Source organism: Bufo bufo, chromosome 4 (assembly GCF_905171765.1).
Source record: "Bufo bufo chromosome 4, aBufBuf1.1, whole genome shotgun sequence".
In the NCBI taxonomy this organism is placed as follows: domain Eukaryota; kingdom Metazoa; phylum Chordata; class Amphibia; order Anura; family Bufonidae; genus Bufo; species Bufo bufo.
Window position 1 is genome coordinate 12,479,842 of NC_053392.1, and position 26,167 is coordinate 12,506,008.

The window sequence follows — 26,167 nt, forward strand, 5'->3', positions numbered from 1 at the left end:
CTTTCCTGGGTTACCCAATGCTAAGACGTTGGCGCAAGCGTTTGTTGATCACATTGTTAAATTGCATGGCATTCCTTCAGACATTGTTTCTGATAGGGGCACGCAATTTGTTTCCAGATTCTGGAAGGCCTTCTATTCTCGCTTGGGGATTCAGTTGTCATTTTCTTCTGCTTTTCACCCACAGTCGAATGGTCAGACCGAACGCATCAATCAGAATCTGGAGACATATCTGCGCTGTTTTGTGGTGGAGAATCAGGAGGATTGGTATTCTTTTTTGTCCCTTGCTGAGTTTGCTTTAAAAAAACGTCGTCAGGAGTCCTCTGATAAGTCACCATTTTTTGGTGCATATGGGTTTCATCCACAGTTTGGGACATTCTCTGGAGAAGGGTCTTCTGGTTTACCTGATGAGGAGAGATTTTCCTCGTCTTTGTCATTTATTTGGCAAAAGATTCAGGGTAATCTGAAAAGTATGAGTGAGAGATAAAAGCGTGTGGTGGATAAGAGACGTGTGTCTGGACCGGATCTGAATGTGGGTGATCTGGTGTGGTTGTCTACAAAAAATATCAAACTGAAGGTTCCCTCCTGGAAGTTGGGTCCTAATTTTATTGGGCCTTACAAGATCTTGTCCGTCATCAATCCCCTTTGCCTTCCGTCTTGATCTTCCTCAGACTTGGAAGATCCATAATGTTTTTCACAGGTCCCTATTAAAACCTTATGTCCAGCCCACTGTACCCTCCTCTTTGCCTCCTCCTCCGATTTTTGTTGATGGTGATCTTGAATTCCAGGTCTCTAGGATTGTGGATTCTCACATTATCAGCAGTTCTCTCCAATACCTTGTTCATTAGGAGGGTTATGGTCCTGAGGAGAGGATGTGGTTCCCAGTGGCCGTCATTAAGGCCACTCATCTCATCAAGGTTTTCCATAGGTCTCCTCCTGAGAAGGTGGGTTCTGAGTGTCCGGAGTCCACCCGTAGAGGGAGGGGTACTGTCACCGCCAGTTCTGTGAGAAGGTCTGACAGACGTCCTTCTCTACCTCTTGCATGATGTTCTTTGTTTTGGTTTCACTTTCTCATCTCATTTCCTTCTCCCAGGTGTCACCTATTTAGACTAATCCTCTTTCCTTTATATTTCCTCCCATACTGCCTCACTTTGCGGTTTATACTACTTCCTGGATTGAAGTGTTCACTGCTGGAGGCTTCTGCTGCTGCTTGTTCAGATAAGTCCTTTCATGTATTGTGTTTCCATGCGGGCTTGATTCTAGGGGACCCTGACTCCCTCCGTATGAAGTGCAGGGAGCCGGTGGTCGTGTCCCCTCACTATTATAGGGTTTTCAGGTGTCACACAGTCTTAGGTACGTGGGCATACAATCGTCTACCTCTGAGACCCTTGTATGTGCTTAGCAGTCAGGGTGAGCTCTTAGGGTTTTATAGGGGGTCACCTATATGCTCCTTAGTTTGGGATCAAGCCAGTCGGACGTTTATTCATAACTTCCAGCTATCTGCAACATTCGTGACACCCACGTCCTTCAGCTCTTGCAGTGCAGCAGATACAGAGCAGGTCCTGGTCGGTAGTCACTGCTGTGGTGTCTGGAGCCTCTTCTTCTCTCTGGTATCAGTCATTTCTTCAGAATCCCTCTTTATCCCTGGTTCTGGGGGCTCTGAGAAGCGGGGTCTCTCCAGAAGCAGTAAATGCGGTTCTGGATCTCACTAATGCTCTTGTCCCTGGAGGATTTCCAGCCTCACCTCTCCTCATAAAGGCGCCTGCAGTACTAGAAGCCTCCAGCTCCTCTAGTTCTCTCCTCTTCTCCTGAATGACCACCAGTCAGACACTGGGAAGGAGAATCCATCATAGGAAGTGATAGAACGGCCTCCAGACCTTCCAAGTGATGGAGAACCTGAAGATCTGCCACCAGTATGGACCATGGTGTATCATGGAGACCAATAGTCATGTTGTAGGAGCCATGAGAAGGTAAGTAGGCACGTTGTACCCAGGAGGAGAGGAAGTAGAGGAGCAGATGTCCGGAGTGTGGCCTGGTGGGAGGATTTCTACCACTAGTCTGACATCTAGATGATACTGGACTATAACAAGGAGGCTTCCACTACGTCTAGAGAAAAGAGGAGTCTTTACTGTAAGAGCAGTGAGACTATAGAGCTCTCTGCCAGAGTAAGGAGTCATGGGGAATTCTCTAGAAGAGTCCAGAAGAGTTCTGGAGTGTAATAATATTCCAGCTTTTAGAAACTAGTTTACTGGAGATGGGTCCATGATTCAGGTAGGGATTCTGATTGTAGATCTGTAGTCAGGAAGGAATTTCTTTCCCTAAGTGTCTCTCTCCATTCACAAGATTACACCATAGTGAAGAAGACATCGGGGGGGGGGGGACTCCCATCATCCTTGAGTCAGGAGGGTGGAGTAGGACCCGTCCCCCACTGATACATGAGCAGGAGATCCTAGAGCTCACCCACAAGATGATTGAGCTGCTGACTGGAAAGGTGACACTATTGGGAATGCTGGGAAATTCTCCAGTAACAGCACTGGAGGGTCTGGGTGATGACGGTGTCATTGTGTTGTCAGGTTCCTATAAGGTGTCAGGATGTGGCGGTCTATTTCTCCATGGAGGAGTGGGAGTATATAGAAGGACACAAGGATCTGTACAAGGAGGGCATGATGGAGGCTCCCTGGCCTCTGACATCACCAGGTAAGAAGAGACGAGGTGAGAAGAGGCCGTGTTAAAGCCTCAGTCTGGTCATGTGCAGTGTGTACACGAGTGTAATGACATGTGATGTAGGAGCTCCACATGTTATTCTCCAGTCACATCACGTTAGAGCCTGCATTTCCCATATACATCACACTTCTCCATATGGTCCATCCTCCTGACAGATATAGTCTTCTCTAGGCAATAGTAGATGACACTATTCTATAGAGCAGCATCCAGAAAAAAAACTGAAGGCTGTACTGTATAATTTTTCTTTAAATTCTAGAAGCTTATGGGTGACATCTGCTGCTGTATGACTATATATAATTGCATCATTAGATGACATGGGCCACCAGTAGGTCATGATGGATGGATAGGATCCCACTCTGTATTACAAGAAAGAAGAAGATCCGACAATCATATATACAGTGGCTACAAAAAATCTCCACAAAAATCAGACCAAGAAAAATCATTTCAGAACTTTTTCCACCTTTAATGTCACTTAAAACTGTATAATTTAATTAAAAAAAAAAACACACTGATATCTTTTATGGTGGTACAATAAAAATAACTAAAATAATGTGGTAGCACAAATATGCTGTCATGGTGTAAGGGGAGGGGAGGAACACCAGAATGACAACAGAAGGAAAATGACCAGGAACTAGGCCTCAAGTCTAGGGAAAGGGAAACGGTGACCACCTATGATAACCCTAAACCTAGCCATGACTCCTGTCAGTATAAATAGACCCTAAAGGTGGGAATATTCATACACCAGAAACCTAGGCCCTAGTAACCCTGAATAGCCCTAAGAGTAGTGACAGGGTCTGAGACTACTGGTTCCTTTCCAGATGAATGAACCAGCGTCTCCCTGAGGCCTAGTTAGCAACAAGCAAATTGGAACAACACAATACAGAGAAGTACACTTCTCTTCAATAGAAAATGGATGAGCAGGAACTCAGATGAGGACCACACACTAGCTCTTCCAACTGCAGGCAGAGAATATCAACTGGTATGAAGTGTGAGTCCACACTAAATAGAGGAGCAGTAATGACTACAAGCTGCACCTGAGACAAGAGGTGTGGTCATTACCAACAACAACACTGCAACAAGTGAAAACAGAGAGGCTGTCAGATGACCTAACGTGCAGCCAGTCTCTCAGATCTTCTTACCTCTGTCACTGGAGGGACCGTGACACTACCTTAGACTAGAGGCAGGATTTCACTTGCAGGTTTTTATTTTGGCCATATGGCATTTTTTTTACTTTTTTTGTTAGGCTACTTTCACACTAGAATTTAAGTTTTCCGGTATTGAGATCCATCATTGAGTCTCAATAGCATTCCGTTCTGTTTAGTTGCGTTCCCATACCGGAGAGCAAACCTCAACAGGTTGTAGTTTGCTTTCCGTCCTGGGATGCGGAGCAAGACGGGCAAGACCCCCAATGCAAGTCAATGGGGACGGATCGATTTTCTCTGCCACAATAGAAAATGGACCTGTCCCCCATTGACTTTCAGTGGAGTTCTGTCACGGCCACGGTATTGGTCGTGACTCCCAAACCGCATGCGGTTGCCTGCGGTTTGGTTTTGGTGTTCAACCACCAGTGAGGGCCGCTAGTGTGTGGCCTCACTTGTGGTTGCCGCGGGCAACTGGTTGTGTGGTGTTGGTTTCAGCAGAGCAGCCTGAGCGGTGCTGGGCAGCTTGCTGCATGGCATGCGGTTGCACCTAACAACCTTCATGTTGGGTGTTGTGTTTGTTTGTCTGGTGTGCACTGCGTTTTGTGTTGTGTGTGCACTAGGACTCTTCCCTTCATTGTGGCTGCCCGTGGCAACGTTTGGTTGGATGTGTACATGTGGTGGCAGTGTCCCGGCCTTCGGGCTGACTCCCAGGACATGGTTGCCATCCATGTCGTTGCCTGCGGCAACAGCCACAGTGTGATCTTGGTTTTGGACACTTCCCCTTTAAGTGGTGTTTTCCCTTCCCTGGTGTTGGAAGGGTTAACTCCCTTTCTGTGTGTGTGAGACACTGGGTGTGGCCTCTTAGGCCTATAAAGCCTCTGTGTTTGGCATGTGTCAGTGGGTTGCTTCAGCCATGCTTAGCTGTAGCAGCCTAATGTGTATTCCACCTGCCAGTGGGGGCCACCCTTGTGGTCATAGGTTTATCTGTGAAGTTTATATTATGATGTTCAGTTGATGTTTTCCTTTGTCTCTGTTTATTGCAACTACGGATGTCCTGGTTACCTGTGTGATATGTGTGCTGTGTCCTCTAGTTGTTCTGTGGACATTAGTAGTGCATGCATGGGTTCCAGTCAGCGTGGCTGTGACAGGTACGTGTGGAACTTGTTTAGTTTCGCCTGTCATATCTGTATGTTGTATGTGTTCCCCCATTCCTTGCAGCTTGGCCAGTGAGACCCCTGTTCCTCAGTGTCCAGAAGGAACAGGCCGTCTTACCCTGACTCCTAGTTCAGGGACCGGTCGGAGAGTGAGTTAGGGATCCGAGGTTCCTGAGCATGGGCCCTCCTACCTTCAAGGTCGGCCCATGCAGCTAGGAGTTAGGGTCAGGTTAGGGATGTGTTAGGAGGTGACCTGCTCCCTAATCCTGTTGTCCTGGCCGAGCAGCCTAACATCTTCTGGCATCGCACGGCTGAGGGTTTTCCCCATCCTCAGCCGTGACAAGTTCATGACGGATCCGTCTTGGCAATGTTACAGATAATACAACTGGATCCGTTCATAACGGATGCAGACGGTTGTATTATCAGTAACGGAAGCATTTTTGCTGAACCCTACCGGATCCAGTAAAAACGCTAGTGTGAAAGTAGCCTTACATGATATTGTTCTAAAAGCCATAACTTTTTTATTTTTTCAGTGACATAGCCATGTTGTATTTTAGGAGTTGTATTTTTAAAGCCACAATTATGGGGTGTATATTATGGACTGAGTAACCTTTATTAACAATTCCTGGGGAACGGTGTAGAAAAAGGGAGTTTTGTCACGAATTTAAAATTTTCAAATTTCCACCGTTCATCATGTGACATAAATCATATAACCCTACTGCTGTGGATCAGTACAAATACAGAAACAATAAAACACTTTAAAGGACCTAGTCTTACCGTAAAAGGGTTGTTCTGTATTTATATTGATGACCTATCCTCAGGACAGGTCATCAATGTCTGATCAGTGGGGGTCTGACACCTGACGCCCCCACCGATCTGCTGTTTGAAGAGGAGGCAACGCTCAGTGTGAACACTGCTTCCTGGTCTTTACACTGCACGTCGTCCCCTGTGACTATAGCGAGTACTCGTCATTACACTGCTTTTACACAGCTATTCAGCGGGGGGGCCTGGTGTCGGACCTCCACTGATCAGATATTGATGACCTATCCTGAGAACAGGTCATCAAAATAAATTGTCAGGACAACCCCTTTAAGGATGTGTCCCTTTATGTAGTAATAACTTTGGGACACTTTAACTTACCCATAACTTACCCATATTTACCCAAAGTTTTGCGTTTATTGATGAAAAATTCTAAAATTTGGTGACATTTTGGAAAAACTTGCTTTTTTCAAACTTAAAAATATTCTTACCACCCAATTTACATAATAGCTATCATGTATCATATATCTGCTTTACGAAGGCATCATTTTTTTAAATCCTTTTATTTTTGTAGGATGAGAGAAGGCTTATAGTTTTTCTTTCAAAATTTCAAAGTTCTTTTTTTGTTAGGGATTCAGTTTTGAAGTGACTGTGAGGGGCCTATATAATAGAAAGCCTCATAAATGACCCATTTTAGAAACTGCATCAATCACATCATTCAAAACTGCATTTACAAACTTTGCTAACCCTTTAGATGTTCTACGTGAATTAAAGAAACATGGGGGTAAATGTAATACTTTTTCTTTTCTTTTTTTTACCGATTTTCCTTTTAGTCCATATTTTTTTGTAACACGGCAAGGGTTAACAGCAAAACAAACCTTAATATTTATTACTCTGACTCTGTATTATGTATAAATGCCCATAATGCGACTCTCGTTTCAGTCCTCAGAAATGGAGAAGTACCTTCTGGATTTTAGGGCCTTTATTTGGCTACTTTCACACTAGCGTTCGGGGTTCCGCTTGTGAGTTCCGTTTGAAGGCTCTCACAAGCGGCCCAGAACGGATCCGTACAGCCCCAATGCATTCTGAGTGGATGCGGATCCGCTCAGAATGCATCAGTCTGGCACCGTTTGGCCTCCGCTCCGCTCAGCAGGCGGACACCCGAACGCAGCTTGCAGCGTTTTCGTGTCCGCCTGGCCGTGCGGAGCCAAACGGATCCGTCCAGACTTACAATGCAAGTCAATGGGGACGGATCAGTTTGACGTTGACACAATATGGTGCAATTTCAAACGGATCCGTCCCCCATTGACTTTCAATGTAAAGTCAGGAGTCCCTATTAATATACCATCAGATCTGAGTTTTCTCCAATCCGATGGTATATTTTAACTTGAAGCGTCCCCATCACCATGGGAACGCCTCTATGTTAGAATATACTGTCGGTTATGAGTTAGATCGTGAAACTCAAATCCGACAGTATATTCTAACACAGAGGCGTTCCCATGGTGATGGGGACGCTTCAAGTTAGAATATACTGAGAACTGTGTACATGACTGCCCCCTGCTGCCTGGCAGATGCTGCCAGGCAGCAGGGGGCAGACCCCCCCCCTCCTGTATTTAACTTATTGGTGGCCAGTGCGGCCCCCCCTCCCTCCCCAGTATTAATTGTAACCAGTGCGGCCCCCCCTCCCTCTATATTCATTCATCGGTGGCCAGTGCGGATTCCCAGTATTAAATATGACCAGTGCGGCCTCCCCCTCCCTCCCTCCCCAGTATTAAATATGACCAGTGCGGCCTCCCCCTCCCTCTATATTCATTGGTGGCCGGCCAGTGCGGATTCCCAGTATTAAATATGACCAGTGCGGCCTCCCCCTCCCTCCCTCCCCAGTATTAAATATGACCAGTGCGGCCTCCCCCTCCCTCTATATTTATTGGTGGCCAGTGCGGATTCCAAGTATTGTGACCAGTGCGGCCTCCCCTCTCCCCCCCCTCCTAATTAAAATCACCCCCCCATCATTGGTGGCAGCGGAGAGTACCGATCGGAGTCCCAGTTTAAAATCGATGGGGCTCCGATCGGTTACCATGGCAGCCAAGACGCTATTGCAGTCTTGGCTGCCATGGTTACTTAGCAATAAATACAAGCATTATACTTACCTGAAGAGCTGCGATGTCTGTGACCGGCCGGGCGCTCCTCCTACTGGTAAGTGACAGGTCTGTGCTATAGGCAATGCGCCGCACAGACCTGTCACTTACCAGTAGGAGGAGCGCCCGGCCGGTCACAGACATCGCAGCTCTTCAGGTAAGTATAATGCTTGTATTTATTGCTAAGTAACCATGGCAACCAGGACTGCAATAGCGTCTTGGCTGCCATGGTAACCGATCGGAGCCCCAGCGATTTTAAACTGGGACTCCGATCGGTACTCTCCGCTGCCACCAATGAGGGGGGGGGGGGGTGATTTTAATTAGGGGCGGGGGAGAGGGGAGGCCGCACTGGTCACAATACTTGGAATCCGCACTGGCCACCAATAAATACAGAGGGAGGGGGAGGCCGCACTGGTCATATTTAAATACTGGGGAGGGAGGGAGGGGGAGGCCGCACTGGTCATATTTAATACTGGGAATCCGCACTGGCCACCGATGAATATAGAGGGAGGGGGGCCGCACTGGTTACAATTAATACTGGGGAGGGAGGGGGGGCCGCACTGGCCACCAATAAGTTAAATACAGGAGGGGGGGGTCTGCCCATGTCATGTCATGTACACACTTCTCAGTATATTCTAACTTGAAGCGTCCCCATCACCATGGGAACGCCTCTGTGTTAGAATATACTGTTGGATCTGAGTTTTCCGAAGTGAAAAATCTGATCTGAAATAAACAGTTATGCAAACGAATCCGTTCTGAACGGATGCAAGCATTTGCATTTTAGGAGCGGATCCGTCTGTGCAGACACCAGACGGATCCGCTCCTAACGCAAGTGTGAAAGTAGCCTTTTATGGATGTTTTTCAGTCATGTCACAGTGGAAACACCCTAAGGCTAGTTTCACACGAGCATGACTGATTAGGTCCGGATGCGTTCAGAGTGCGTTCAGTGAAACTCGCACTATTTTGCAAGCAAGTTCAGTCAGTTTTGTCTGCGATTGCGTTCAGTTGTTCAGTTTTTTCCACGCGGGTGCAATGCGTTTTGATGCGTTTTTCACGCGCGTGATAAAAAACTGAAGGTTTACAAACAACATCTCTTAGCAACCATCAGTGAAAAACGCATCGCACCCGCACTTGCTTGCGGATGCAATGCGTTTTTCACGCAGCCCCATTCACTCCTATGGGGCCAGGGCTGCGTGAAAAACGCAGAATATAGAACATGCTGCGATTTTCACGCAACGCAGAAGTGATGCGTGAAAAACAACGCTCATGTACACAGACCCATTGAAATGAATGGGTCCGGATTCCTTGCGGGTGCTATGCATTCACGTCACGCATTGCACCCGTGCGGAAATCACGCTCGCGTGAAAGGGACCTTAGTGACCCCATTTCAGAAACTAAACCCAAGAAGGCACTTATCTAGGGTTGTATTGATCATTTTGACTTGAATTTGATGTAAAGCATAAAAAAAATATCCACAGTTTTTTGTACCTAACTTGTGTTATCGAAGACACTCACCCCATAAAGTGTTATGCAGGTTCTCCCAGGTACAGCAATTCCCTATATGTGGCTATTGGCTGCTGCCTGGGCATACTATAGGGCTCAGAAGGGAAGGAGCAACATTTGGATTTTTGAGCACCAATTTTGCTGGTATTGACTGATAGGTTTTAGGATAGTTTAGGCCCCTTGGTTGGGTAGTTAGCAATCGGTTAGCGCCCAGCCCACCGCACCGCAGTCACTGATTCGCTGATTAGCGTATCGCTAATCAGCATTTGTACTTTTATAGTATCTGTAAGTGATCAAAACTGATCACAGTCAGATCTATAATAGTATTAGTGTCACCTTAGCTCGCCCTCCACCCAAAACGCAGTGTTTGCCCGATCAGGCCTGATCGGTCACCCACACGTGCGTTCACCCACGCCCGCCCCGCCGCAGTGACAAATTTTATTTTTATTTTTTATCACTGCACAATCACTTTCCAAGCGCTGCGGCGATAAAAAAAAAAATCAGTTTTGATATTTTTTATCAATCGCAGCGGCCTCCGGTACTTCGCTAGCCTCCCCTTTGTAAGACAGGCTTGCTTTTTTTCTTGGGTAGTCTCAGGGAATACCCCTAAATTTAGTAGTCCAAATGTCAAACACGGGGTATTCTTCTGAAGAGGCCTACAGGATTCTGACCCAGTCGGATGAGGAATGGGAACCCTCATCTGACGAATCTAGCGGGTCAGAATATGAACCTGTAGAAAGCAGTGGCACTCTGACCCAAAGTTCGGACGAGGAGGTTGAGGTCCCTGATAGCACCAGGCGTACCCGGCCCCGTGTTGCTAGACCACAGGTTGCGCAGGATCCGCTTCAAGGGCAGCAGAGTGGGGCTGGCGCTGTCGGATCACGTGGTGATGCATAAACCAGCAGCGCAGCCCTCCCTGGACCTAGTACCAGCACTGCCGTACAACATGGTGACGTGGCGAGCACCAGAAGGGCAGTTGAAGCTGGTACGGTGGCACGTGCAGTAGTTACCCCGTCGCAGCCACCGCACAGACAGGCCCGTAGACCCCCTAGAGTCCCTGAGGTGCTGGCAAACCCTGATTGGCAGTCCCCAACTTCAGCCGCACCATTAGTTCCCCCTTTCACCGCTTAGTCTGGAGTTCGGGTTGAGACAGCTCAGATCGGTTCGGCCCTGGGATTTTTTGAGCTGTTCTTGACTGCGGAGCTCTTGGACTTAGTCGTGGCAGAAACAAATCGGTATGCCACTCAATTTATAGCCGCCAACCCGGGAAGCTATTATGCCCAGCCTTTCCGGTGGAAACCCGTCCAAGTTTCCGAATTAAAAAATTTTCTGGGCCTTCTCCTCAACATGGGTCTAACCAAAAAGCATGAATTGCGGTCATATTGGTCCACGAACCCAATTCATCACATGCCCATGTTCTCTGCTGCCATGTCCAGGGCACGATTTGAGGCCATCCTGCGTTTCCTGCACTTATGGATAACACCACCTCCCGTCCCAGAGGCCACGCAGCTTTTGACCGGCTCCACAAAATTCGGCCCCTCATAGACCACTTCAACAACAAATTTGCAGATTTGTATACCCCTGAGCAAAACATCTGCGTAGACGAGTCCCTTATACATTTTACCGGGCGCCTTGGCTTCAAACAATACATCCCAAGCAATGGTATGGGGTCAAATTGTATAAGCTCTGTGAAAGGGCCACAGGCTATACCCACAAATTTCGGATCTATGAGGGTAAAGATCAGACCCTGGAGCCGGTCGGTTGCCCTGACTCCCTGGGGAGCAGTGGGAAGACAGTCTGGGACTTGGTGTCACCCTTATTTGGCAAGGGGTACCATCTTTATGTGGACAATTTCTACACAAGTGTGTCCCTCTTCAGGCATTTGTTCCTAGAACAGATGGTCGCGCGGTGCCACAGCAGCCATAGTCGCAGGGGCTTCCCCCAACGGCTCGTTACCACCCGTCTTGCAAGGGGGGAGAGGGCTGCCTTGTGTAACGAAGAACTGCTCGCGGTGAAATGGAGAGACAAGCGTGACGTTTACATGCTCTCCTCCATTCACGCAGACACGACAATACAAATAGAACGAGCAACCACTGTCATTGAAAAGCCCCTCTGTGTCCACGACTATAATTCGCTCATGGGAGGGGTGGACTTCAATGACCAGATGTTGGCTCCCTATTTAGTTTCCCGACGCAGGTATAAGAAGGTGTCTGTATATTTAATTCAATTGGCGCTCTACAATAGTTTTGTTCTCTACAGTAAGGCTGGGAGAACAGGATCCTTCCTCAAATTCCAGGAAGAGATCATCGAGAACCTCCTTTATCCAGGAGGTTCTGTGGCCCCATCCACCAGTGTAGTGAGCCGTCTACACGAGCGACATTTCCCCAATGTCGTTGCTGGTACCTCAATCCAACCCAACCGTCACCCCGAAAAAGATGTTGTGTCTGTAGCAGGAGTGGAATAAGGCGTGACACCCGCTATTTCTGTCCTGACTGCCCTGACCACCCTGCCCTATGCTTTGGAGAGTGTTTCCGGAAGTACCACACACAGGTACACTTAGCATAGGGATTGCATCTCACAGGACAGGCACACAGGGCTATTAGGGCCCTTTCACTCACAGCTGCTGCAAACCTCTCCTTTCACCTGGGATAAAGTGCATAACGTACTTCGCCACATCTTTGGGCGATTAGCGCTTTGCACATTGTCCCATGGGGAAGGAGAGGTTTGTCCTATAAAAAGGTAAAAAAAAAAAAATTACCAGTAAGCAAAAAAGTTAACGTTCTGTTCAAAAAGTTAAATATAGTTTATATGTTCCGTTCAAATGTTATTATAAAGTTAATAAATTTATTGTGTTGCGGCCTGGTTTTTTCTTTTTTGTTTTGTTTTTTTTACCGTCCAGGTGGACCAACCGATCGACTAGCTGCAGCACTGATGTGCATTCGGACAGAAGCATTGCGCTGCTGTCAGATTACACAAAAGTCAGTGTATGCGGCGCTGCAAGACGAGATTTCTCCTCTGCAGTAAAAGATACGTTTGCCGAGGCATATGAGCTGAGGAGGTGGCGGTGTTCATATGCTTTGGCAAACACTTTGTATATGAAAATAAAATAAAAAATCCCGGCAATGATTTATTCATCCACATCGATTGATGTGAATGGAGAAATCTGGTTTGCCAGGGCATACGAGCTAAGTGGGTATGGATGTTGGGCGGAGGTCCTATGTCCTGGCAGACGCCTTTCCCCTCCTTTTTTTTTTTTTGGGCAGAGATTTTTTCATCCACATTGATCGATGCGAATGAAGAAATCTGTGCCGTTCATTTTTTCATCAGCCCAGAGGCTGAACGGAAAAAAATAAATCTCATTACCCGTATGCTCAATATAAGGAGAATAGCAGAAACTCCTAATGCTGGCCATACATGTAATGATTGCGGAGACCCTCAAATGCCAGGGCAGTACAAACACCCCACAAATGACCACATTTTGGAAAGAAGACACCCCAAGGTATTCGCTGAGGGGCATATTGAGTCCATGAAAGATTGAAATTTTTGTCCCAAGTTAGCGGAAAGGGAGACTTTGTGAGAACAAAATCAAAAAAATCTATTTCCGCTAACTTGTGCCAAAATTTTTTTTTTTCAATGAACTCACCATGCCCCTCATTGAATACCTTGGGGTGTCTTCTTTCCAAAATGGGGTCACATGTGGGGTATTTATACTGCCCTGGCATTCTAGGGGCCCTAAAGCGTAAGAAGAAGTCTGGGATCCAAATGTCTAAAAATGCCCTCATAAAAGGAATGTGGGCCCCTTTGCGCATCTAGGCTGCAAAAAAGTGTCACACATCTGGTATCGCCGTACTCAGGAGAAGTTGGGCAATGTGTTTTGGGGTGTCATTTTACATACACCCATGCTGGGTGAGAGAAATATCTTGGTCAAATGCCACCTTTGAATAAAAAAAATGGGAAAAGTTGTCTTTTGCCGAGATATTTCTCTCACCCAGCATGGGTATATGTAAAAAGACACCCCAAAACACATTGCCCTACTTCTCCTGAGTACGGCGATACCAGATGTGTGACACTTTTTTGCAGCCTAGGTGGGCAAAGGGGCCCATATTCTAAAGAGCACCTTTCGGATTTCACAGGGCATTTTTCACAGATTTTGATTTTAAACTACTTCTCACACATCAGGGCCCCTAGAATGCCAGGGCAGTATAACTACCCCACAAGTGACCCCATTTTGGAAAGAAGACACCCCAAGGTATTCGCTGATGAGCATAGTGAGTTCATGAAAGTTTTTATTTTTTGTCACAAGTTAGTGGAATATGAGACTTTGTAAGAAAAAAAAAAAAATAAAAAAAAAAATCATAATTTTCCGCTAACTTGTGAAAAAAAATAAAAAGTTCTATGAACTCACTATACCCATCAGTGAATACCTTAGGGCGTCTACTTTCCGAAATGGGGTCATTTGTGGGGTGTTTGTACTGTCTGGGCATTGTAGAACCTCAGGAAACATGACAGGTGCTCAGAAAGTCAGAGCTGCTTCAAAAAGCAGAAATTCACATTTTTGTACCATAGTTTGTAAACGCTATAACTTTTACCCAAACCATTTTTTTTTTACCCAAACATTTTTGTTTATCAAAGACATGTAGAACAATAAATTTAGCGAAAAATTTATATATGGATGTCGTTTTTAAAAAAAAAATTACAACTGAAAGTGAAAAATGTAATTTGTTTGCAAAAATTTCGTTAAATTTCGATTAATAACAAAAAAAGTAAAAATGTCATCAGCAATGAAATACCACCAAATGAAAGCTCTATTAGTGAGAAGAAAAGGAGGTAAAATTCATTTGGGTGGTAAGTTGTATGACCGAGCAATAAACGGTGAAAGTAGTGTAGGTCAGAAGTGTAAAAAGTGGCCTGGTCATTAACCACCTCCGGACCGCCTAACGCACGGATGCGTCCGGAAGGTGGTTGATTCATTCCTCCTGGACGCATCCGTGCGTCATCTCGCGAGACGTGAGATTTCCTGTGAACGCACGCACACAGGCGCGCGCGCTCACAGGATCGGAAGGTAAGCGAGTGGATCTGCAGCCTGCCAGCGGCGATCGTTCGCTGGCAGGCTGGAGATGTGATTTTTTTTAACCCCTAACAGGTATATTAGACGCTGTTTTGATAACAGCGTCTAATATACCTGCTACCTGGTCCTCTGGTGGTCCCTTTTGTTTGGATCGACCACCAGAGGACACAGGCAGCTCAGCAATATGTAGCACCAAACACCACTACACTACACCCCCCTGTCACTTATTAACCCCTTATTCACCCCTGATCACCCCATATAGACTCCCTGATCCCCCCCCTGTCATTGATCACCCCCCTGTAAAGCTCCATTCAGACGTCCGCATGATTTTTACGGATCCACTGATAGATGGATCGGATCCGCAAAACACATACGGACGTCTGAATGGAGCCTTACAGGGGCGTGATCAATGACAGGGGGGTGATCACCCCATATAGACTCCCTGATCACCCCCCTGTCATTGATCAACCCATATAGACTCTCTGATCACCCCCCTGTCATTGATCACCCCCCTGTCATTGATCACCCCCCTGTCATTGATCACCCCCCCTGTCATTGATCACCCCCCCTGTCATTGATCACCCCCCCTGTCATTGATCACCCCTCTGTAAGGCTCCATTCAGACATTTTTTTTGGCCCAAGTTAGCGGAATTATTTTTTTTTTCTTACAAAGTCTCATATTCCACTAACTTGTGTCAAAAAATAAAATCTCACATGAACTCACCATACCCCTCACGGAATCCAAATGCGTAAAATTTTTTAGACATTTATATTCCAGACTTCTTCTCACGCTTTAGGGCCCCTAGAATGCCAGGGCAGTATAAATACCCTACATGTGACCCCATTTCGGAAAGAAGACACCCCAAGGTATTCCGTGAGGGGCATATTGAGTCCATAAAAGATTGAAATTTTTGTCCCAAGTTAGCGGAAGGGGAGACTTTGTGAGAAAAAAAAAAATAAATTCAATTTCCGCTAACTTGAAAATTTCTATGAACTCGCCATGCCCCTCATTGAATACCTTGGGATGTGTGATACCAGTGTCACACATCTGGTATCACCGTACTCAGGAGAAGTTGGGCAATGTGTTTTGGGGTGTCATTTTACATATACCCATGCTGGGTGAGAGAAATATCTTGGCAAAAGACAACTTTTCCCATTTTTTTATACAAAGTTGGCATTTGACCAAGATATTTCTCTCACCCAGCATGGGTATATGTAAAATGACACCCCAAAACATATTCCCCAACTTCTCCTGAGTACGGAGATACCACATGTGTGATACTTTTTTGCAGCCTAGGTGGGCAAAGGGGCCCATATTCCAAAGAGCACCTTTCGGATTTCACCGGCCATTTTTTACAGATTTTGATTTCAAACTACTTACCACACATTCGGGCCCCTAGATTCTAGGGACGCTTATCAGAAGCGTTTACTGGGTTCAAATAATCCACTCTTACAGTATAGGGCAGTAATAATATATATCTTAAATATAGAATCACTTACCCGATACTGTATTCTGGTGGATCCCACTTCTGACACCAAACTGTTAGCGGTTTTCTTCAGTCAGGTTTATGCTGGTATAAGATGAGGCATCAGACCTCCAACCCATGATTTTCTTACCAAGAAAAACATCCAAGCCAGGCTACATTTTGCAAAAACACATCTGAAGTCTCCCAAAAGCACGTGGGAAAATGTGTTATGGTCTGATGAAACCAAGGTTGAACTTTTTGGCCAAATTTCCAAAAGATATTTTTGGCTCAAAAACAACTGCACATCACCAGAAGAACCCCATCCCCACAGTGAAGCATGGTGGTGGCAGCATCATACCAAGGGGCTGTTCTTCTTCAGCTGGAACTGGGGCCTTAGTTAAGCTAGAGGGAATTATGACCAGTTCCAAATACCAGTCAATATTGGCCCAAAACCTTCAAGCACACACTAGCTTCGTTAGGCGTTTCTTTCAATTAACATCCTGTGAGAATATAAAGAAGACACGCACATAGTGAAGCACTGCATTAACCAGCCGCTCCTCCTCTCGATGTTATACTTACAAGAGTATAAGTAGAATATGCGCCTCAAAAGAAAGCCGACCAGTAGGTCCTCTGCACAGTTGTTCTCGTTGTGCCTCCTACAGATGATTAAATAATGCTCCCATAGTGAGATAAAATGCGCAATGATAAAATCAACACAGATCAATGGTCCTGCCCGACCCGGGTTTCGCTCCAAATGGCTTCATCAGGGGCGTGGCTTCCAAGTATTCCCACAATTCTTAAATCCCCAAGTTCACTCCCCCCACTATTCTCAATACTTTACTAAAAACTCCTACTCAATTTCCTTTGATACATTCTGATGCACCTTAGTTTTTCAAGATAACAGGGACCAGGGCATGTAAATGTAAAACGCAGATAAAACAAATAATACTCTACCAAAAGCTATAGCCCTCACTCCGATCCAACTCCTGCCTCTCACACGTGTTCCCAATAGTCAATGGATGCAGCCGGCTGGGTGTGCTCTAATCTATAAGACAAGGTTTCAGTTCCAACTCCATGTTCAGACCATGCGGTTGTAATGTACCCATCTCAGTGATCCATCTTTACTTCTGTTCGATCGATCTTTTTTATAGTATCGCCACCTCGCCAGTTTGCCTGCACTCGTTCCACTCCAATATAGGCCGGACCCTTGGGATTTTTGTTATGGGCAATTTTGAAATGTAACAGAACTTTTTGGGTTTCTAATCCCTTTTTAATATTTCTGATGTGCTCTTGTATTCAGATTTTTAATTTCCTCGTGGTGCGGCCGACGTACTGGAGGCCACATGGGCACTCCAGCACGTAGACTACACCCGAGGACTCACACGTAATGTCACCCACAATCTTTAGATCTATGTCTCTTTTATTAGAATGTACGGTATTTGCCAGTCTCACCTTCTTTTTTTCTTTACTGCGGTTTTTGACTATTATTGACCTATTTTGACTATTTTTTTTGTTCTTTTACTGCTACCGCGTTACGTACTAAGTGGTTCTGTAAGTTCGCGACTTTTCTAAAAATCACATCTGGGCGGTATTCATTTACCTATAACTGGATCGTTTTTTAACCCCTTAGTGACCACCCATACGTTTTTTTTACGGCGGTCACTAAGGGGCCTTAGGCTGGGCCGCCGCGTTTTTACGGCGGCCGAGTTTAAGCGCTGCACGGCTCCCCCGTGCAGCGGGGAGCGCGGACCTGGCTCTCACATGAGAGCCGAGTCCCTGCTCTAACAGCCCCGACCGGCAGGAGTGCCGATCCGGGTTGTTTAACCCTTTACATGCCAGGCGCAATGGCGCCCGCTGCATGTAAAGTGGTGACAGAGGGAGCGGACTCCCTCTGTCTCCCATCAGCACCCCGAAAATGCGATCGCGGGGTGCTGATGTGCTGGGAAGCTTACCTTGCTTCCGATCAGGGCCCCGAGCCTGTCTTCCGTTACTTCCAGCAGGCTGTACCTCTCTGGCGCAGCCTGCTGGTCAATGTTTGAATAGCATTGCTATTGAAATGCAATGCATTATAGAGATAATGCATTACATTTTAAAAGCAATCAAAATACTGTCCTTTATAGTCCCCTTGTGGGACTATTAAGTAGTAAAAAAAAAAAATTGAAAAAAAATACACATTTATTAAATAAAAAGAATTCCATAAAATAAAAAAAATATGCTTTTTTTTCCATTGAAAATACGCTTTTCAATGAAAAAAAATTGCAAAAAGAAAATATCCCCCATATGTTTGGTATTGCCGCGTCCGTAACGACCGGGACTACATAAATATTACATAAATATACATAAATTATCCCCTATGGTGAACGCCGTAAAAAAAAAAAAAAAAAGACAGAATTTCGAATTTATTCTTAGTTTCCACCGAAAAAACCGTAATAACAAGCGATCAAAAAGCGGCATTTACTCCAAAATCATACCAATAAAAAATACAAGTCGTCTTTCAAAAATCAAGCCCTCACACAATTCCATATAAAAAAATAAAAAAATAAAAAAAAAGTTATGGGTCTTGTGAAGTGGCAATGCAAAATCATTTTTTTGGTTAATAAAAGGTGTTTTATTGCAAAAAAAGTAGTAAAACGTAAACAAAATTATAAGTATTTAGTATCACTGTAATCGTACTGACCCAGAGAATAAAGATATTATGTTATTTGTACCGAAAAATGAACGCCAAAAAATGTATAATGTAAAAACGCAGTGGCAGTATTGCTATTTTTCCCCATCTCCCTCCCAGAAAGAGTTAATAAAAGTTAATCAGAAAGTTTTGTGTACCCCAAAATGGCGCCATTAAAAACTACAACTTGTCCCGTAAAAAACAAGCCCTCATAAAGCTATATAGATGAAAAAAGTTATAGCTCTTGGAACGAGACCATGAAAAAAGGAAGAAAAAGCTTGGTCATAAAGGGGTTAATGTAGCCCAGTTCTTTTTTACCGCATTTCTTATTAATCCTGCTCGCGCAGAGTTCTGTGTCAGGAAGGAAAATTGGAAATTCTTCTTTTTTGTACCATTTTCTCGATCTGTCTTTTCTGTTCTCACAACTGGTCGGCTTTCTTTTGAGGCGCATATTCTACTTGAGTAAAACATCGAGAGGAGGAACGGCTGGGTGTTGCAGTGCTTCCCTATGTGCGTGTCTCCTGCTCCGATTGGTCCACGGGTACAGACCAATCGGAGCGATCAGGGGCCACCCTCACCTGTCCCGGGCCGGTTGTGCTGCGTGACAGCCGCCATCGCCGCTCTGTCACCATGTACATAGACATGATCGCGGTGTGATGCGGTGACGGATATATTAGTCACGAGGCACTAAGTAGCGCTGCGCCGTGATGAATATATCCGTCAGATAGCGTTGAGGTTCACAAAAATTATTTTGTGTCGCCGTATTCTCAAAGCCATACATTTAGTTTTTTTTTAAGGCAAACTGTTCCTTTAATTGGTCCCATTTTTGGTGAGGCGACCAAACAGTGAGAGGAGACATCTTACCGTCCAGGACAGGAAACATGAAGGTGTAAAAAGGCGGACTCGGCCATCTTTCCTCTGCGGTTTCCAGGACAGGGACCTGTAGGACGTAACGTGATGTGCGAGGAGGGAACGTGGCCTTTCTACTAGGAACTCTACCAAATCACATAGACCACACGTGAGAGAGAACAAAGCATCCCTTTACTGAAGCACAATGTCACAATGACAATAAACACACATATAATGAGTAACGACAGAGACCCTACTGGCCAGTAAAGTGCATCCAATATTAGAGAACGTGACCGGTGCAACGCAGACTACCGAGCGAGCAGAAGGTGGAACCCACATGACCGTAGTGGTGTCAGAATCCAAGGAGTGATCCATCCATCTACTGGTGCAGCCATGATCAATGCGTAAACACTAAAATAGACATAAATTGAAGCGCCATACTAACCCAGGGGGGGGGGGGGGGCGCTGTTTCCCCTCACCAAGCTTTTTCTTTCTACTAGGAAATAAGACGCCAAGAGCCCCAAATTCCTTCAGACCATTGCTTTCCCTGCAGAGCATTACACCTGCATCTGGTCTTGTGAAATATCACACAGTTCTACTCCAGAACTGCCCCTCCCTAACAGGAATGTGATCACATGATGGTGACGTCATCACAGGTCTTTCATCACCACTTCTCTCCACTGCTGAGCTCCGCCCCTCCTGATCACATGACGGTGACATCATCCCAGGTCCTTCTCTACCTCTTCTCTCCACTGCTGAGCTCCGCCCCTCCTGATCACATGACGGTGACATCATCCCAGGTCCTTCTCTACCACTTCTCTCCACTGCTGAGCTCCGCCCCCTGCACTGATCACATGACGGTGACATCATCCCAGGTCCTTCAGCTCTTGCAGTGCAGCAGATGCAGAGCAGGTCCTGGTCGGTAGTCACTGCTGTGGTGTCTGGAGCCTCTTCTTCTCTCTGGTATCAGCCATTTCTCCAGAATCCCCCTTTATCCCCGGTGCTGGGGGCTCTGAGAAGCGGGGTCTCTCCAGGAGCAGTAAGTGCGGTTCTGGATCTCACTAATGCTCTTGTCCCTGGAGGATTTCCAGCCTCTCCCTCCTCATAAAGGGGCCTGCAGTACTAGAAGCCTCCAGCTCCTCCAGTTCTCTCCTCTTCTCCTGAATGACCACCAAGGATGGACAGGAAGGAGATCAGCAGAAGATTATTAGACCTCACCTTGGAGATCATCTCCCTGCTGAGCGGAGAGGTAAACTTTTCTAGATTTCTCTCCTCTGTATTGTATTATTTTTAGGACACATGCCTGTAGCAGCTACTGCCCTGCCCTCCTCTGTGGGCATGGACATCATGTTCCTCACCATGCTGCTACCTCCAAGCTTCTGTCTAGTACTTCAGCCTATGTCCCCAGGACCAGTGGCTAGGGGGCCCTGGTTATTTAGCGTAGTGGGTGCCTGAGCTTTAAGGTTTCTGGTGACCTACAAAGGTGTTGAAGCATTTTGCTTCTGTGATTCTCCTGCGTTTTGCTTGCGTTTCAGCCCTGTACTCTCGCTGCCTGTGTCTCTCTCCTCTGTATTGTATTCTGTAACAAGTCAGACATCGGGAAGGAGAATCCATCATAGGAAGTGATAGGAAGAGTCCAGGGTCCTGGAGAACGGCCTCCAGACCTTCCATGTGATGGTTATAAGGGAAAATAATAGCATTCTGAATACAGAATACATAGTACAATAGCGCTGGAGGGGTTAAAAAAAATAAATAAAAAAATTTAACTCCCCTTAATCCACTTGTTCGCGCAGCCGGCATCTCTTCTGTCTTCATCTGTGAGGAAAAGTGTAGTGTCCCACTAGGTAAATGTGAGCACTACACAAGGGTCAATTGGGCCACGTTGTTCTCCACCTCCTGAGGAGCGGTGGCAGTGTATGTCACAGTCCATTTTAATGTATATTGCTATGCTTTTATGTGTATTTTTCCCTGTTATGTGTCTCAGGCCTATTATGGTGTAGTTCCTCCCCCTCGACAGTAGAGGGAGCTAGGGAACCCCTAGTATAAATAGTCAGGTCCTGTTCAGGGAAGGGTCTGTGTGCAGAGTTCAGAGGGTGTCTTTAGCCAGAGTGGAGCTGAAGGCCAACTACTGCCATGTAGCTAGACAGCCCTGGCTTCGAGTTGCCACCAGGAGAAGAAGCTATCTCCTGAGAAAACCTGAAGTTCCCATAACCAGAGCAGAACCAAAGTGTTTCCAGCCAACCTGACAGGAGCTGAAGGGCAGAAGGATTTTTATTAAAGCAAGGAGATATATACCTGAGGAAGTTTACCTTAACCAAGGATAAAGCCAGCAATAGGGCATACGGGCCTTGGCGTAAACACAGACAGGATTCTGAGGAAAAGTGCAGCCTGATCTGTAAGTATTTAACATTGTGCCTGCCATTTGTATAAGCCTGCTAGTGACTGCCGCTCACATGTGGAACTTTGCCAAAAGACTGTAAATAGTTAACTGTTTCCAGTAAAAGGAAGTTTTGGTTCACCACAACAACGTGTTCCTCAATTATTCCTATTATAAATCGGTGTCCCACCGTTACCGGCACTGGCGTCATGAATTTAAAGGGATCTTGCCACCAGCACATTAAACACCTGCAACATCCAGGGCACCTCATCTACCACCTGGCCAGGTCCCTATATACAGAGAGTGCCCCAGAGGACCCCTGTGTCAGCCTCTCCATCACTGCTGTACGTCTGCCGAGGGTATATAAAAGACTGTGAGTACCACAACCACCCTCGGTTAGTAACTACCCCTGTGACCTCACTATTCGCCTCGCCCTGCAGGGCGGCGTACTGCAAAAGGACCTGTGGTGACGTCACTGCACGCATCACATGATCCATTACCATGGTGACGGATCATGTGATGAACGTAGTGACGTCATGAAAAGTCCTTTTCCTCACAGATGTAGACAGAAGAGATGCCGGCTGCGCGAACAAGTGGATTAAGGTGAGTTAAAAAAAAAATGTAATTATTTTTTTTTAACCCCTCCAGCGCTATTGTACTATGCGTTCTGTATTCAGAATGCTATTATTTTCCTTTATAACCATGTTATAAGGGAAAATAATAATGATCGGGTCCCCATCCCGATCGGTACCTAGCAACCGTGCGTGAAAATCGCACCGCATCCGCACTTGCTTGGGATTTTCACGCAACCCCATTCATTTCTATGGGGCCTGTGTAACATCCCAGAGTTATGTTACTAAACTCTTTCTCCCCGCTACTATTTGTTGGTAACATGTGCCTTGTCATCAAATGTGATTTTATTTAATATTCCTCACAAATGTGCATATTATAAGCCTTGTTTGAATGTACTTTTCTGTAATTTCCATGTACACCAGCTGGTGGCAGCAATGTGCCAGCAGGGCCTTAGTTCAGTTTAGCATTTCTAGACTGAAATAGTACATTCCAGTTTAGCCCCCTCCTCTTTCAGGAGGTGTGGAATGTTCCCCCATCCTGCCTCATGGGTGGGGAAGGAAGTTTAGTGAGTGTGCCAGCCACGTCGGCTAGGGGAAGGCTGTGCTGGTAGGAGCTCCCAGTTCTAGGGATCCAATCCAGGATTGTGTCTCGGCTGAGACCAAAGATCTTCATTCCCAGCCTGAGCCTTCAGCCTCAGCTGGTGACAAGCAAGCAGCACCTCCAGAACTCCAGGAAGAAGCATACCCTGTGAGCATAGCTGTGAGTAACGTCCAGAGATCAGGAGAAGCCAAATTCCTCCTCAGCTAGTCAGTCCCATACACAGCAGAAGATAGAGCAGAAGACAGATTCCAGGCATATGATAGAAGCAGAAGAGATATTGATCCCTGCCACACATTGCCTATACCTGCTGGGACCCAAGACTATTTCTGTATCTCGTATGGATTAATGCTGCCTCCAGTAAAGACAAGTTGAATTATATTCCAAGTCTGGATCTCATTTACTGTTACCAAAACCCTCAATTACTCCTACTAGCAACACACTCATTTATTGCAAGTGAGCCAGGATCCAGGAGTCCAGCCGTACCAAGGTAGGAGACACCGTTGACACCATTACCACTACTACACAGAGACATTATACCCCACTCTGGCATTCCTCACCTGGTACGTGAGTTGCAACACCTTAAAGGGCCCTGAGACTGTACCCTGCGCACGCTGCAATTGGCGTCACAAACAAAAACAATAGACTTCTATACCCATATCCGGACCCACTGTATATTTTGGCGTCCGCCTAACCGTACCACGGTCCTGCTCATTGCACCTGCGTTACGAGAAAAACGCACAATATAGAGCTTGCTGCGATTTTCACACAACGCACAAGTGATGCGTGAAAATCACTGCTCATGTGCACAGTTCCATAGAAATGAATGGGTCCGGATTCAGTGGGGGCGCAATGCGTTCACCTCACACATTGCACCCGCGCGGAAATCTCGCCCGTGTGAAAGGAGCCTTACTCTTAAGGATCTGCTCCAGGATACATAGGAGTGGGGTGATATGGGGGGTGCAGATGATCGGGCAGCCTGAGGGGGTGACAGACGTCCCTGATCAGCGGCCGATGCCTGAGCTCCACACACACGTTCCTCGCTTTACTGTACTGCTGCATTAGGGTGTGTTCACACATGACAGGTTTGTTGTAGAGGTTTCCGCTCCTGAAATCCGTCCCATATATGTGAATGTGGATGTTCTGCAGCAGGGGATGGATACAGCGGTGGACGCCATCAGACCGGCCGGGGTTATTCCTCTCTCTTATCAGCAGCGGAGCACAGTCTGCTCTGGTTATAAATGATCCGACCTCTCCTGTAAGAAGCCGGAGGATGGGAGTCATCTGTGGATAACGGGGACTTAACCTATTAATGACCAATGAGGTACATGAACGTCACTGGTCAGGAGGGATTGTGAGGAGCGGGGTCAGGAGTTGGGTGTCATCTCTATATCACAACAAAAGATGTTGTGGTCAATAACATCCACTGCAGCTGGGCAGACATGGGGGCTTCCTTTGTCCACTGATCGTTCCCTTCTCTGCAACACAATTTTCGGGCGCTGGTCGGTGGTAATGGCATCCTGAGACATAATGAAGGCCCGCCATCTTGTTTCTTCTGTTATACCTGCCTCTGGAGTCAGTATGATTGCAGATTCAAGACCCATAGGGAACTAAAAGAAATAAAGTTTTTCCAAATATTAATAAAGCAAAATATAACAAATTCCACATTTTTCCCCTATTTATCATGGAAAAATAAACATAATTTGTATTGCCATGTTCAAAAATATGAAATATTAAAATCGTGTTGTGAATAGAATCCTATTCTTCCCCCAAAATATATGATCAAAAAAGTTATATGTACCCCAAAATAGTACCAATAAAATCTCCAGCTCGCCCCACAGAAAATGAGCTCTCAATTTACAGGAGTGAGAATATGGTGACATGCCTATTCATAGGACGGGATAAATATGTGACCACTGAGACCCCACTGATCATGAGAACGAGGGTCCCGTGTCCTCCTTGTGGATGGAGCAGACGTCCTCTCAGATATCTCCAGCATTTCCACTGGCAGTGAGTGGAGCAGCAGACATCTACAGCCACCGCTCCATCCATGTGAGGACACAGGACCCCTGTTCTCATCATCTGTGGGGTTTATCAGAAGGTTGGTGAGGAGCGGAACATTGTTATTTAGGCCCCGATCACTAAACCTAGAAGTGAATGAGCTGAGAGAAGAGTCTGATCTATAGAGAGATCTACAGGAGGCCATGTATTCAGTCACTGTGTGCTTGTGTCTCCACAGATGGATCCAGGAGGAGAAATCCACCAGAGAGATGTCCCCATCCTCTGTATTCCCAGGACTGTCCAGAGGAGAAGCTCCCAGAGAACCATCAGGTAGATGGAGCTGAAGTCTCACCAGAATCTGATTTTTAACGTCATTAAACCAAAGATTATTTTACATTTTGTTTTCTTGTTCATGATGAAAATCTGATTGATATTAAGGTTGAAGTTAAAGATGGAGCAAAAGAGAAGATGGATTTATGGGGCGCTCAGCAGTGTAAGAAGCGTGGGGGGTGACTTTTATGTATAATTTGAGGGTCACCTGGATAATACTCCCATCATCACATGTAATAATCTCTCCTGCCCCTGTGTGTTTCCTACAGTTGGACTCATAGAAGGAAATCCCCCCGAGAGATGTCCCCGTCCTCTGTATTCCCAGGACTGTCCAGAGGAGAAGCTCCCAGAGAACCATCAGGTAGATGGAGCTGAGCCCTATACACATCTATATAGTGGGGTCCTGCAGTCATAGAGGGGTCATAGATTGTGGGGGTCTCTTATGTGGATCTGTTAGATTTCCCACCTGTCTGCTGTATTGTCCTGAATTGTTACAGATGACAAATCAGGGGGAAGATGTGACTGATATTAAAGTGGAGGATGAAGAAGAGCGGATGATGGGCGATCCCCCGTGTAAGAGTGAGGTGGAGGAGGACATTCCAGTCCATGTGACCACAGGTATGGAGTAATGAATGGAGGAAGGGAATTGGGAGGTTTCTTCAGGTGAGGCTCCACCTTGTTTCTCTATCAGCTTCCTGGGTATACAGCAGGGCTCCAGGACTGACATGCGGCATGTGTAAGCTGTGCGGGGTACATCAGGGTAAATAACAGGGTCAATTAAATAGAAAACCAAGGGGTGTATGAGAAATTGTACAACACTCCTT

The 26,167-nt window shown here is 46.1% G+C and overlaps 2 protein-coding genes across 2 annotated transcripts in view; both read left to right on the top strand.

The window, feature by feature from the left end:
• The window catches only part of LOC120998306 (oocyte zinc finger protein XlCOF7.1-like), a 1,981,422-nt gene that overhangs the window by 1,547,370 nt on the left and 407,885 nt on the right, over window positions 1-26,167 (top strand). The gene's annotated exons all lie outside the window — the stretch shown is intronic.
• Window positions 2,421-25,684, top strand: LOC120998398 (oocyte zinc finger protein XlCOF7.2-like). The gene is made up of 3 exons (XM_040429074.1): window positions 2,421-2,488; window positions 2,571-2,694; window positions 25,252-25,684. Exons 1-3 carry the CDS (start codon window positions 2,465-2,467, stop codon window positions 25,380-25,382), a joined length of 279 nt encoding a protein of 92 aa, XP_040285008.1. The 5' UTR covers window positions 2,421-2,464; the 3' UTR covers window positions 25,383-25,684.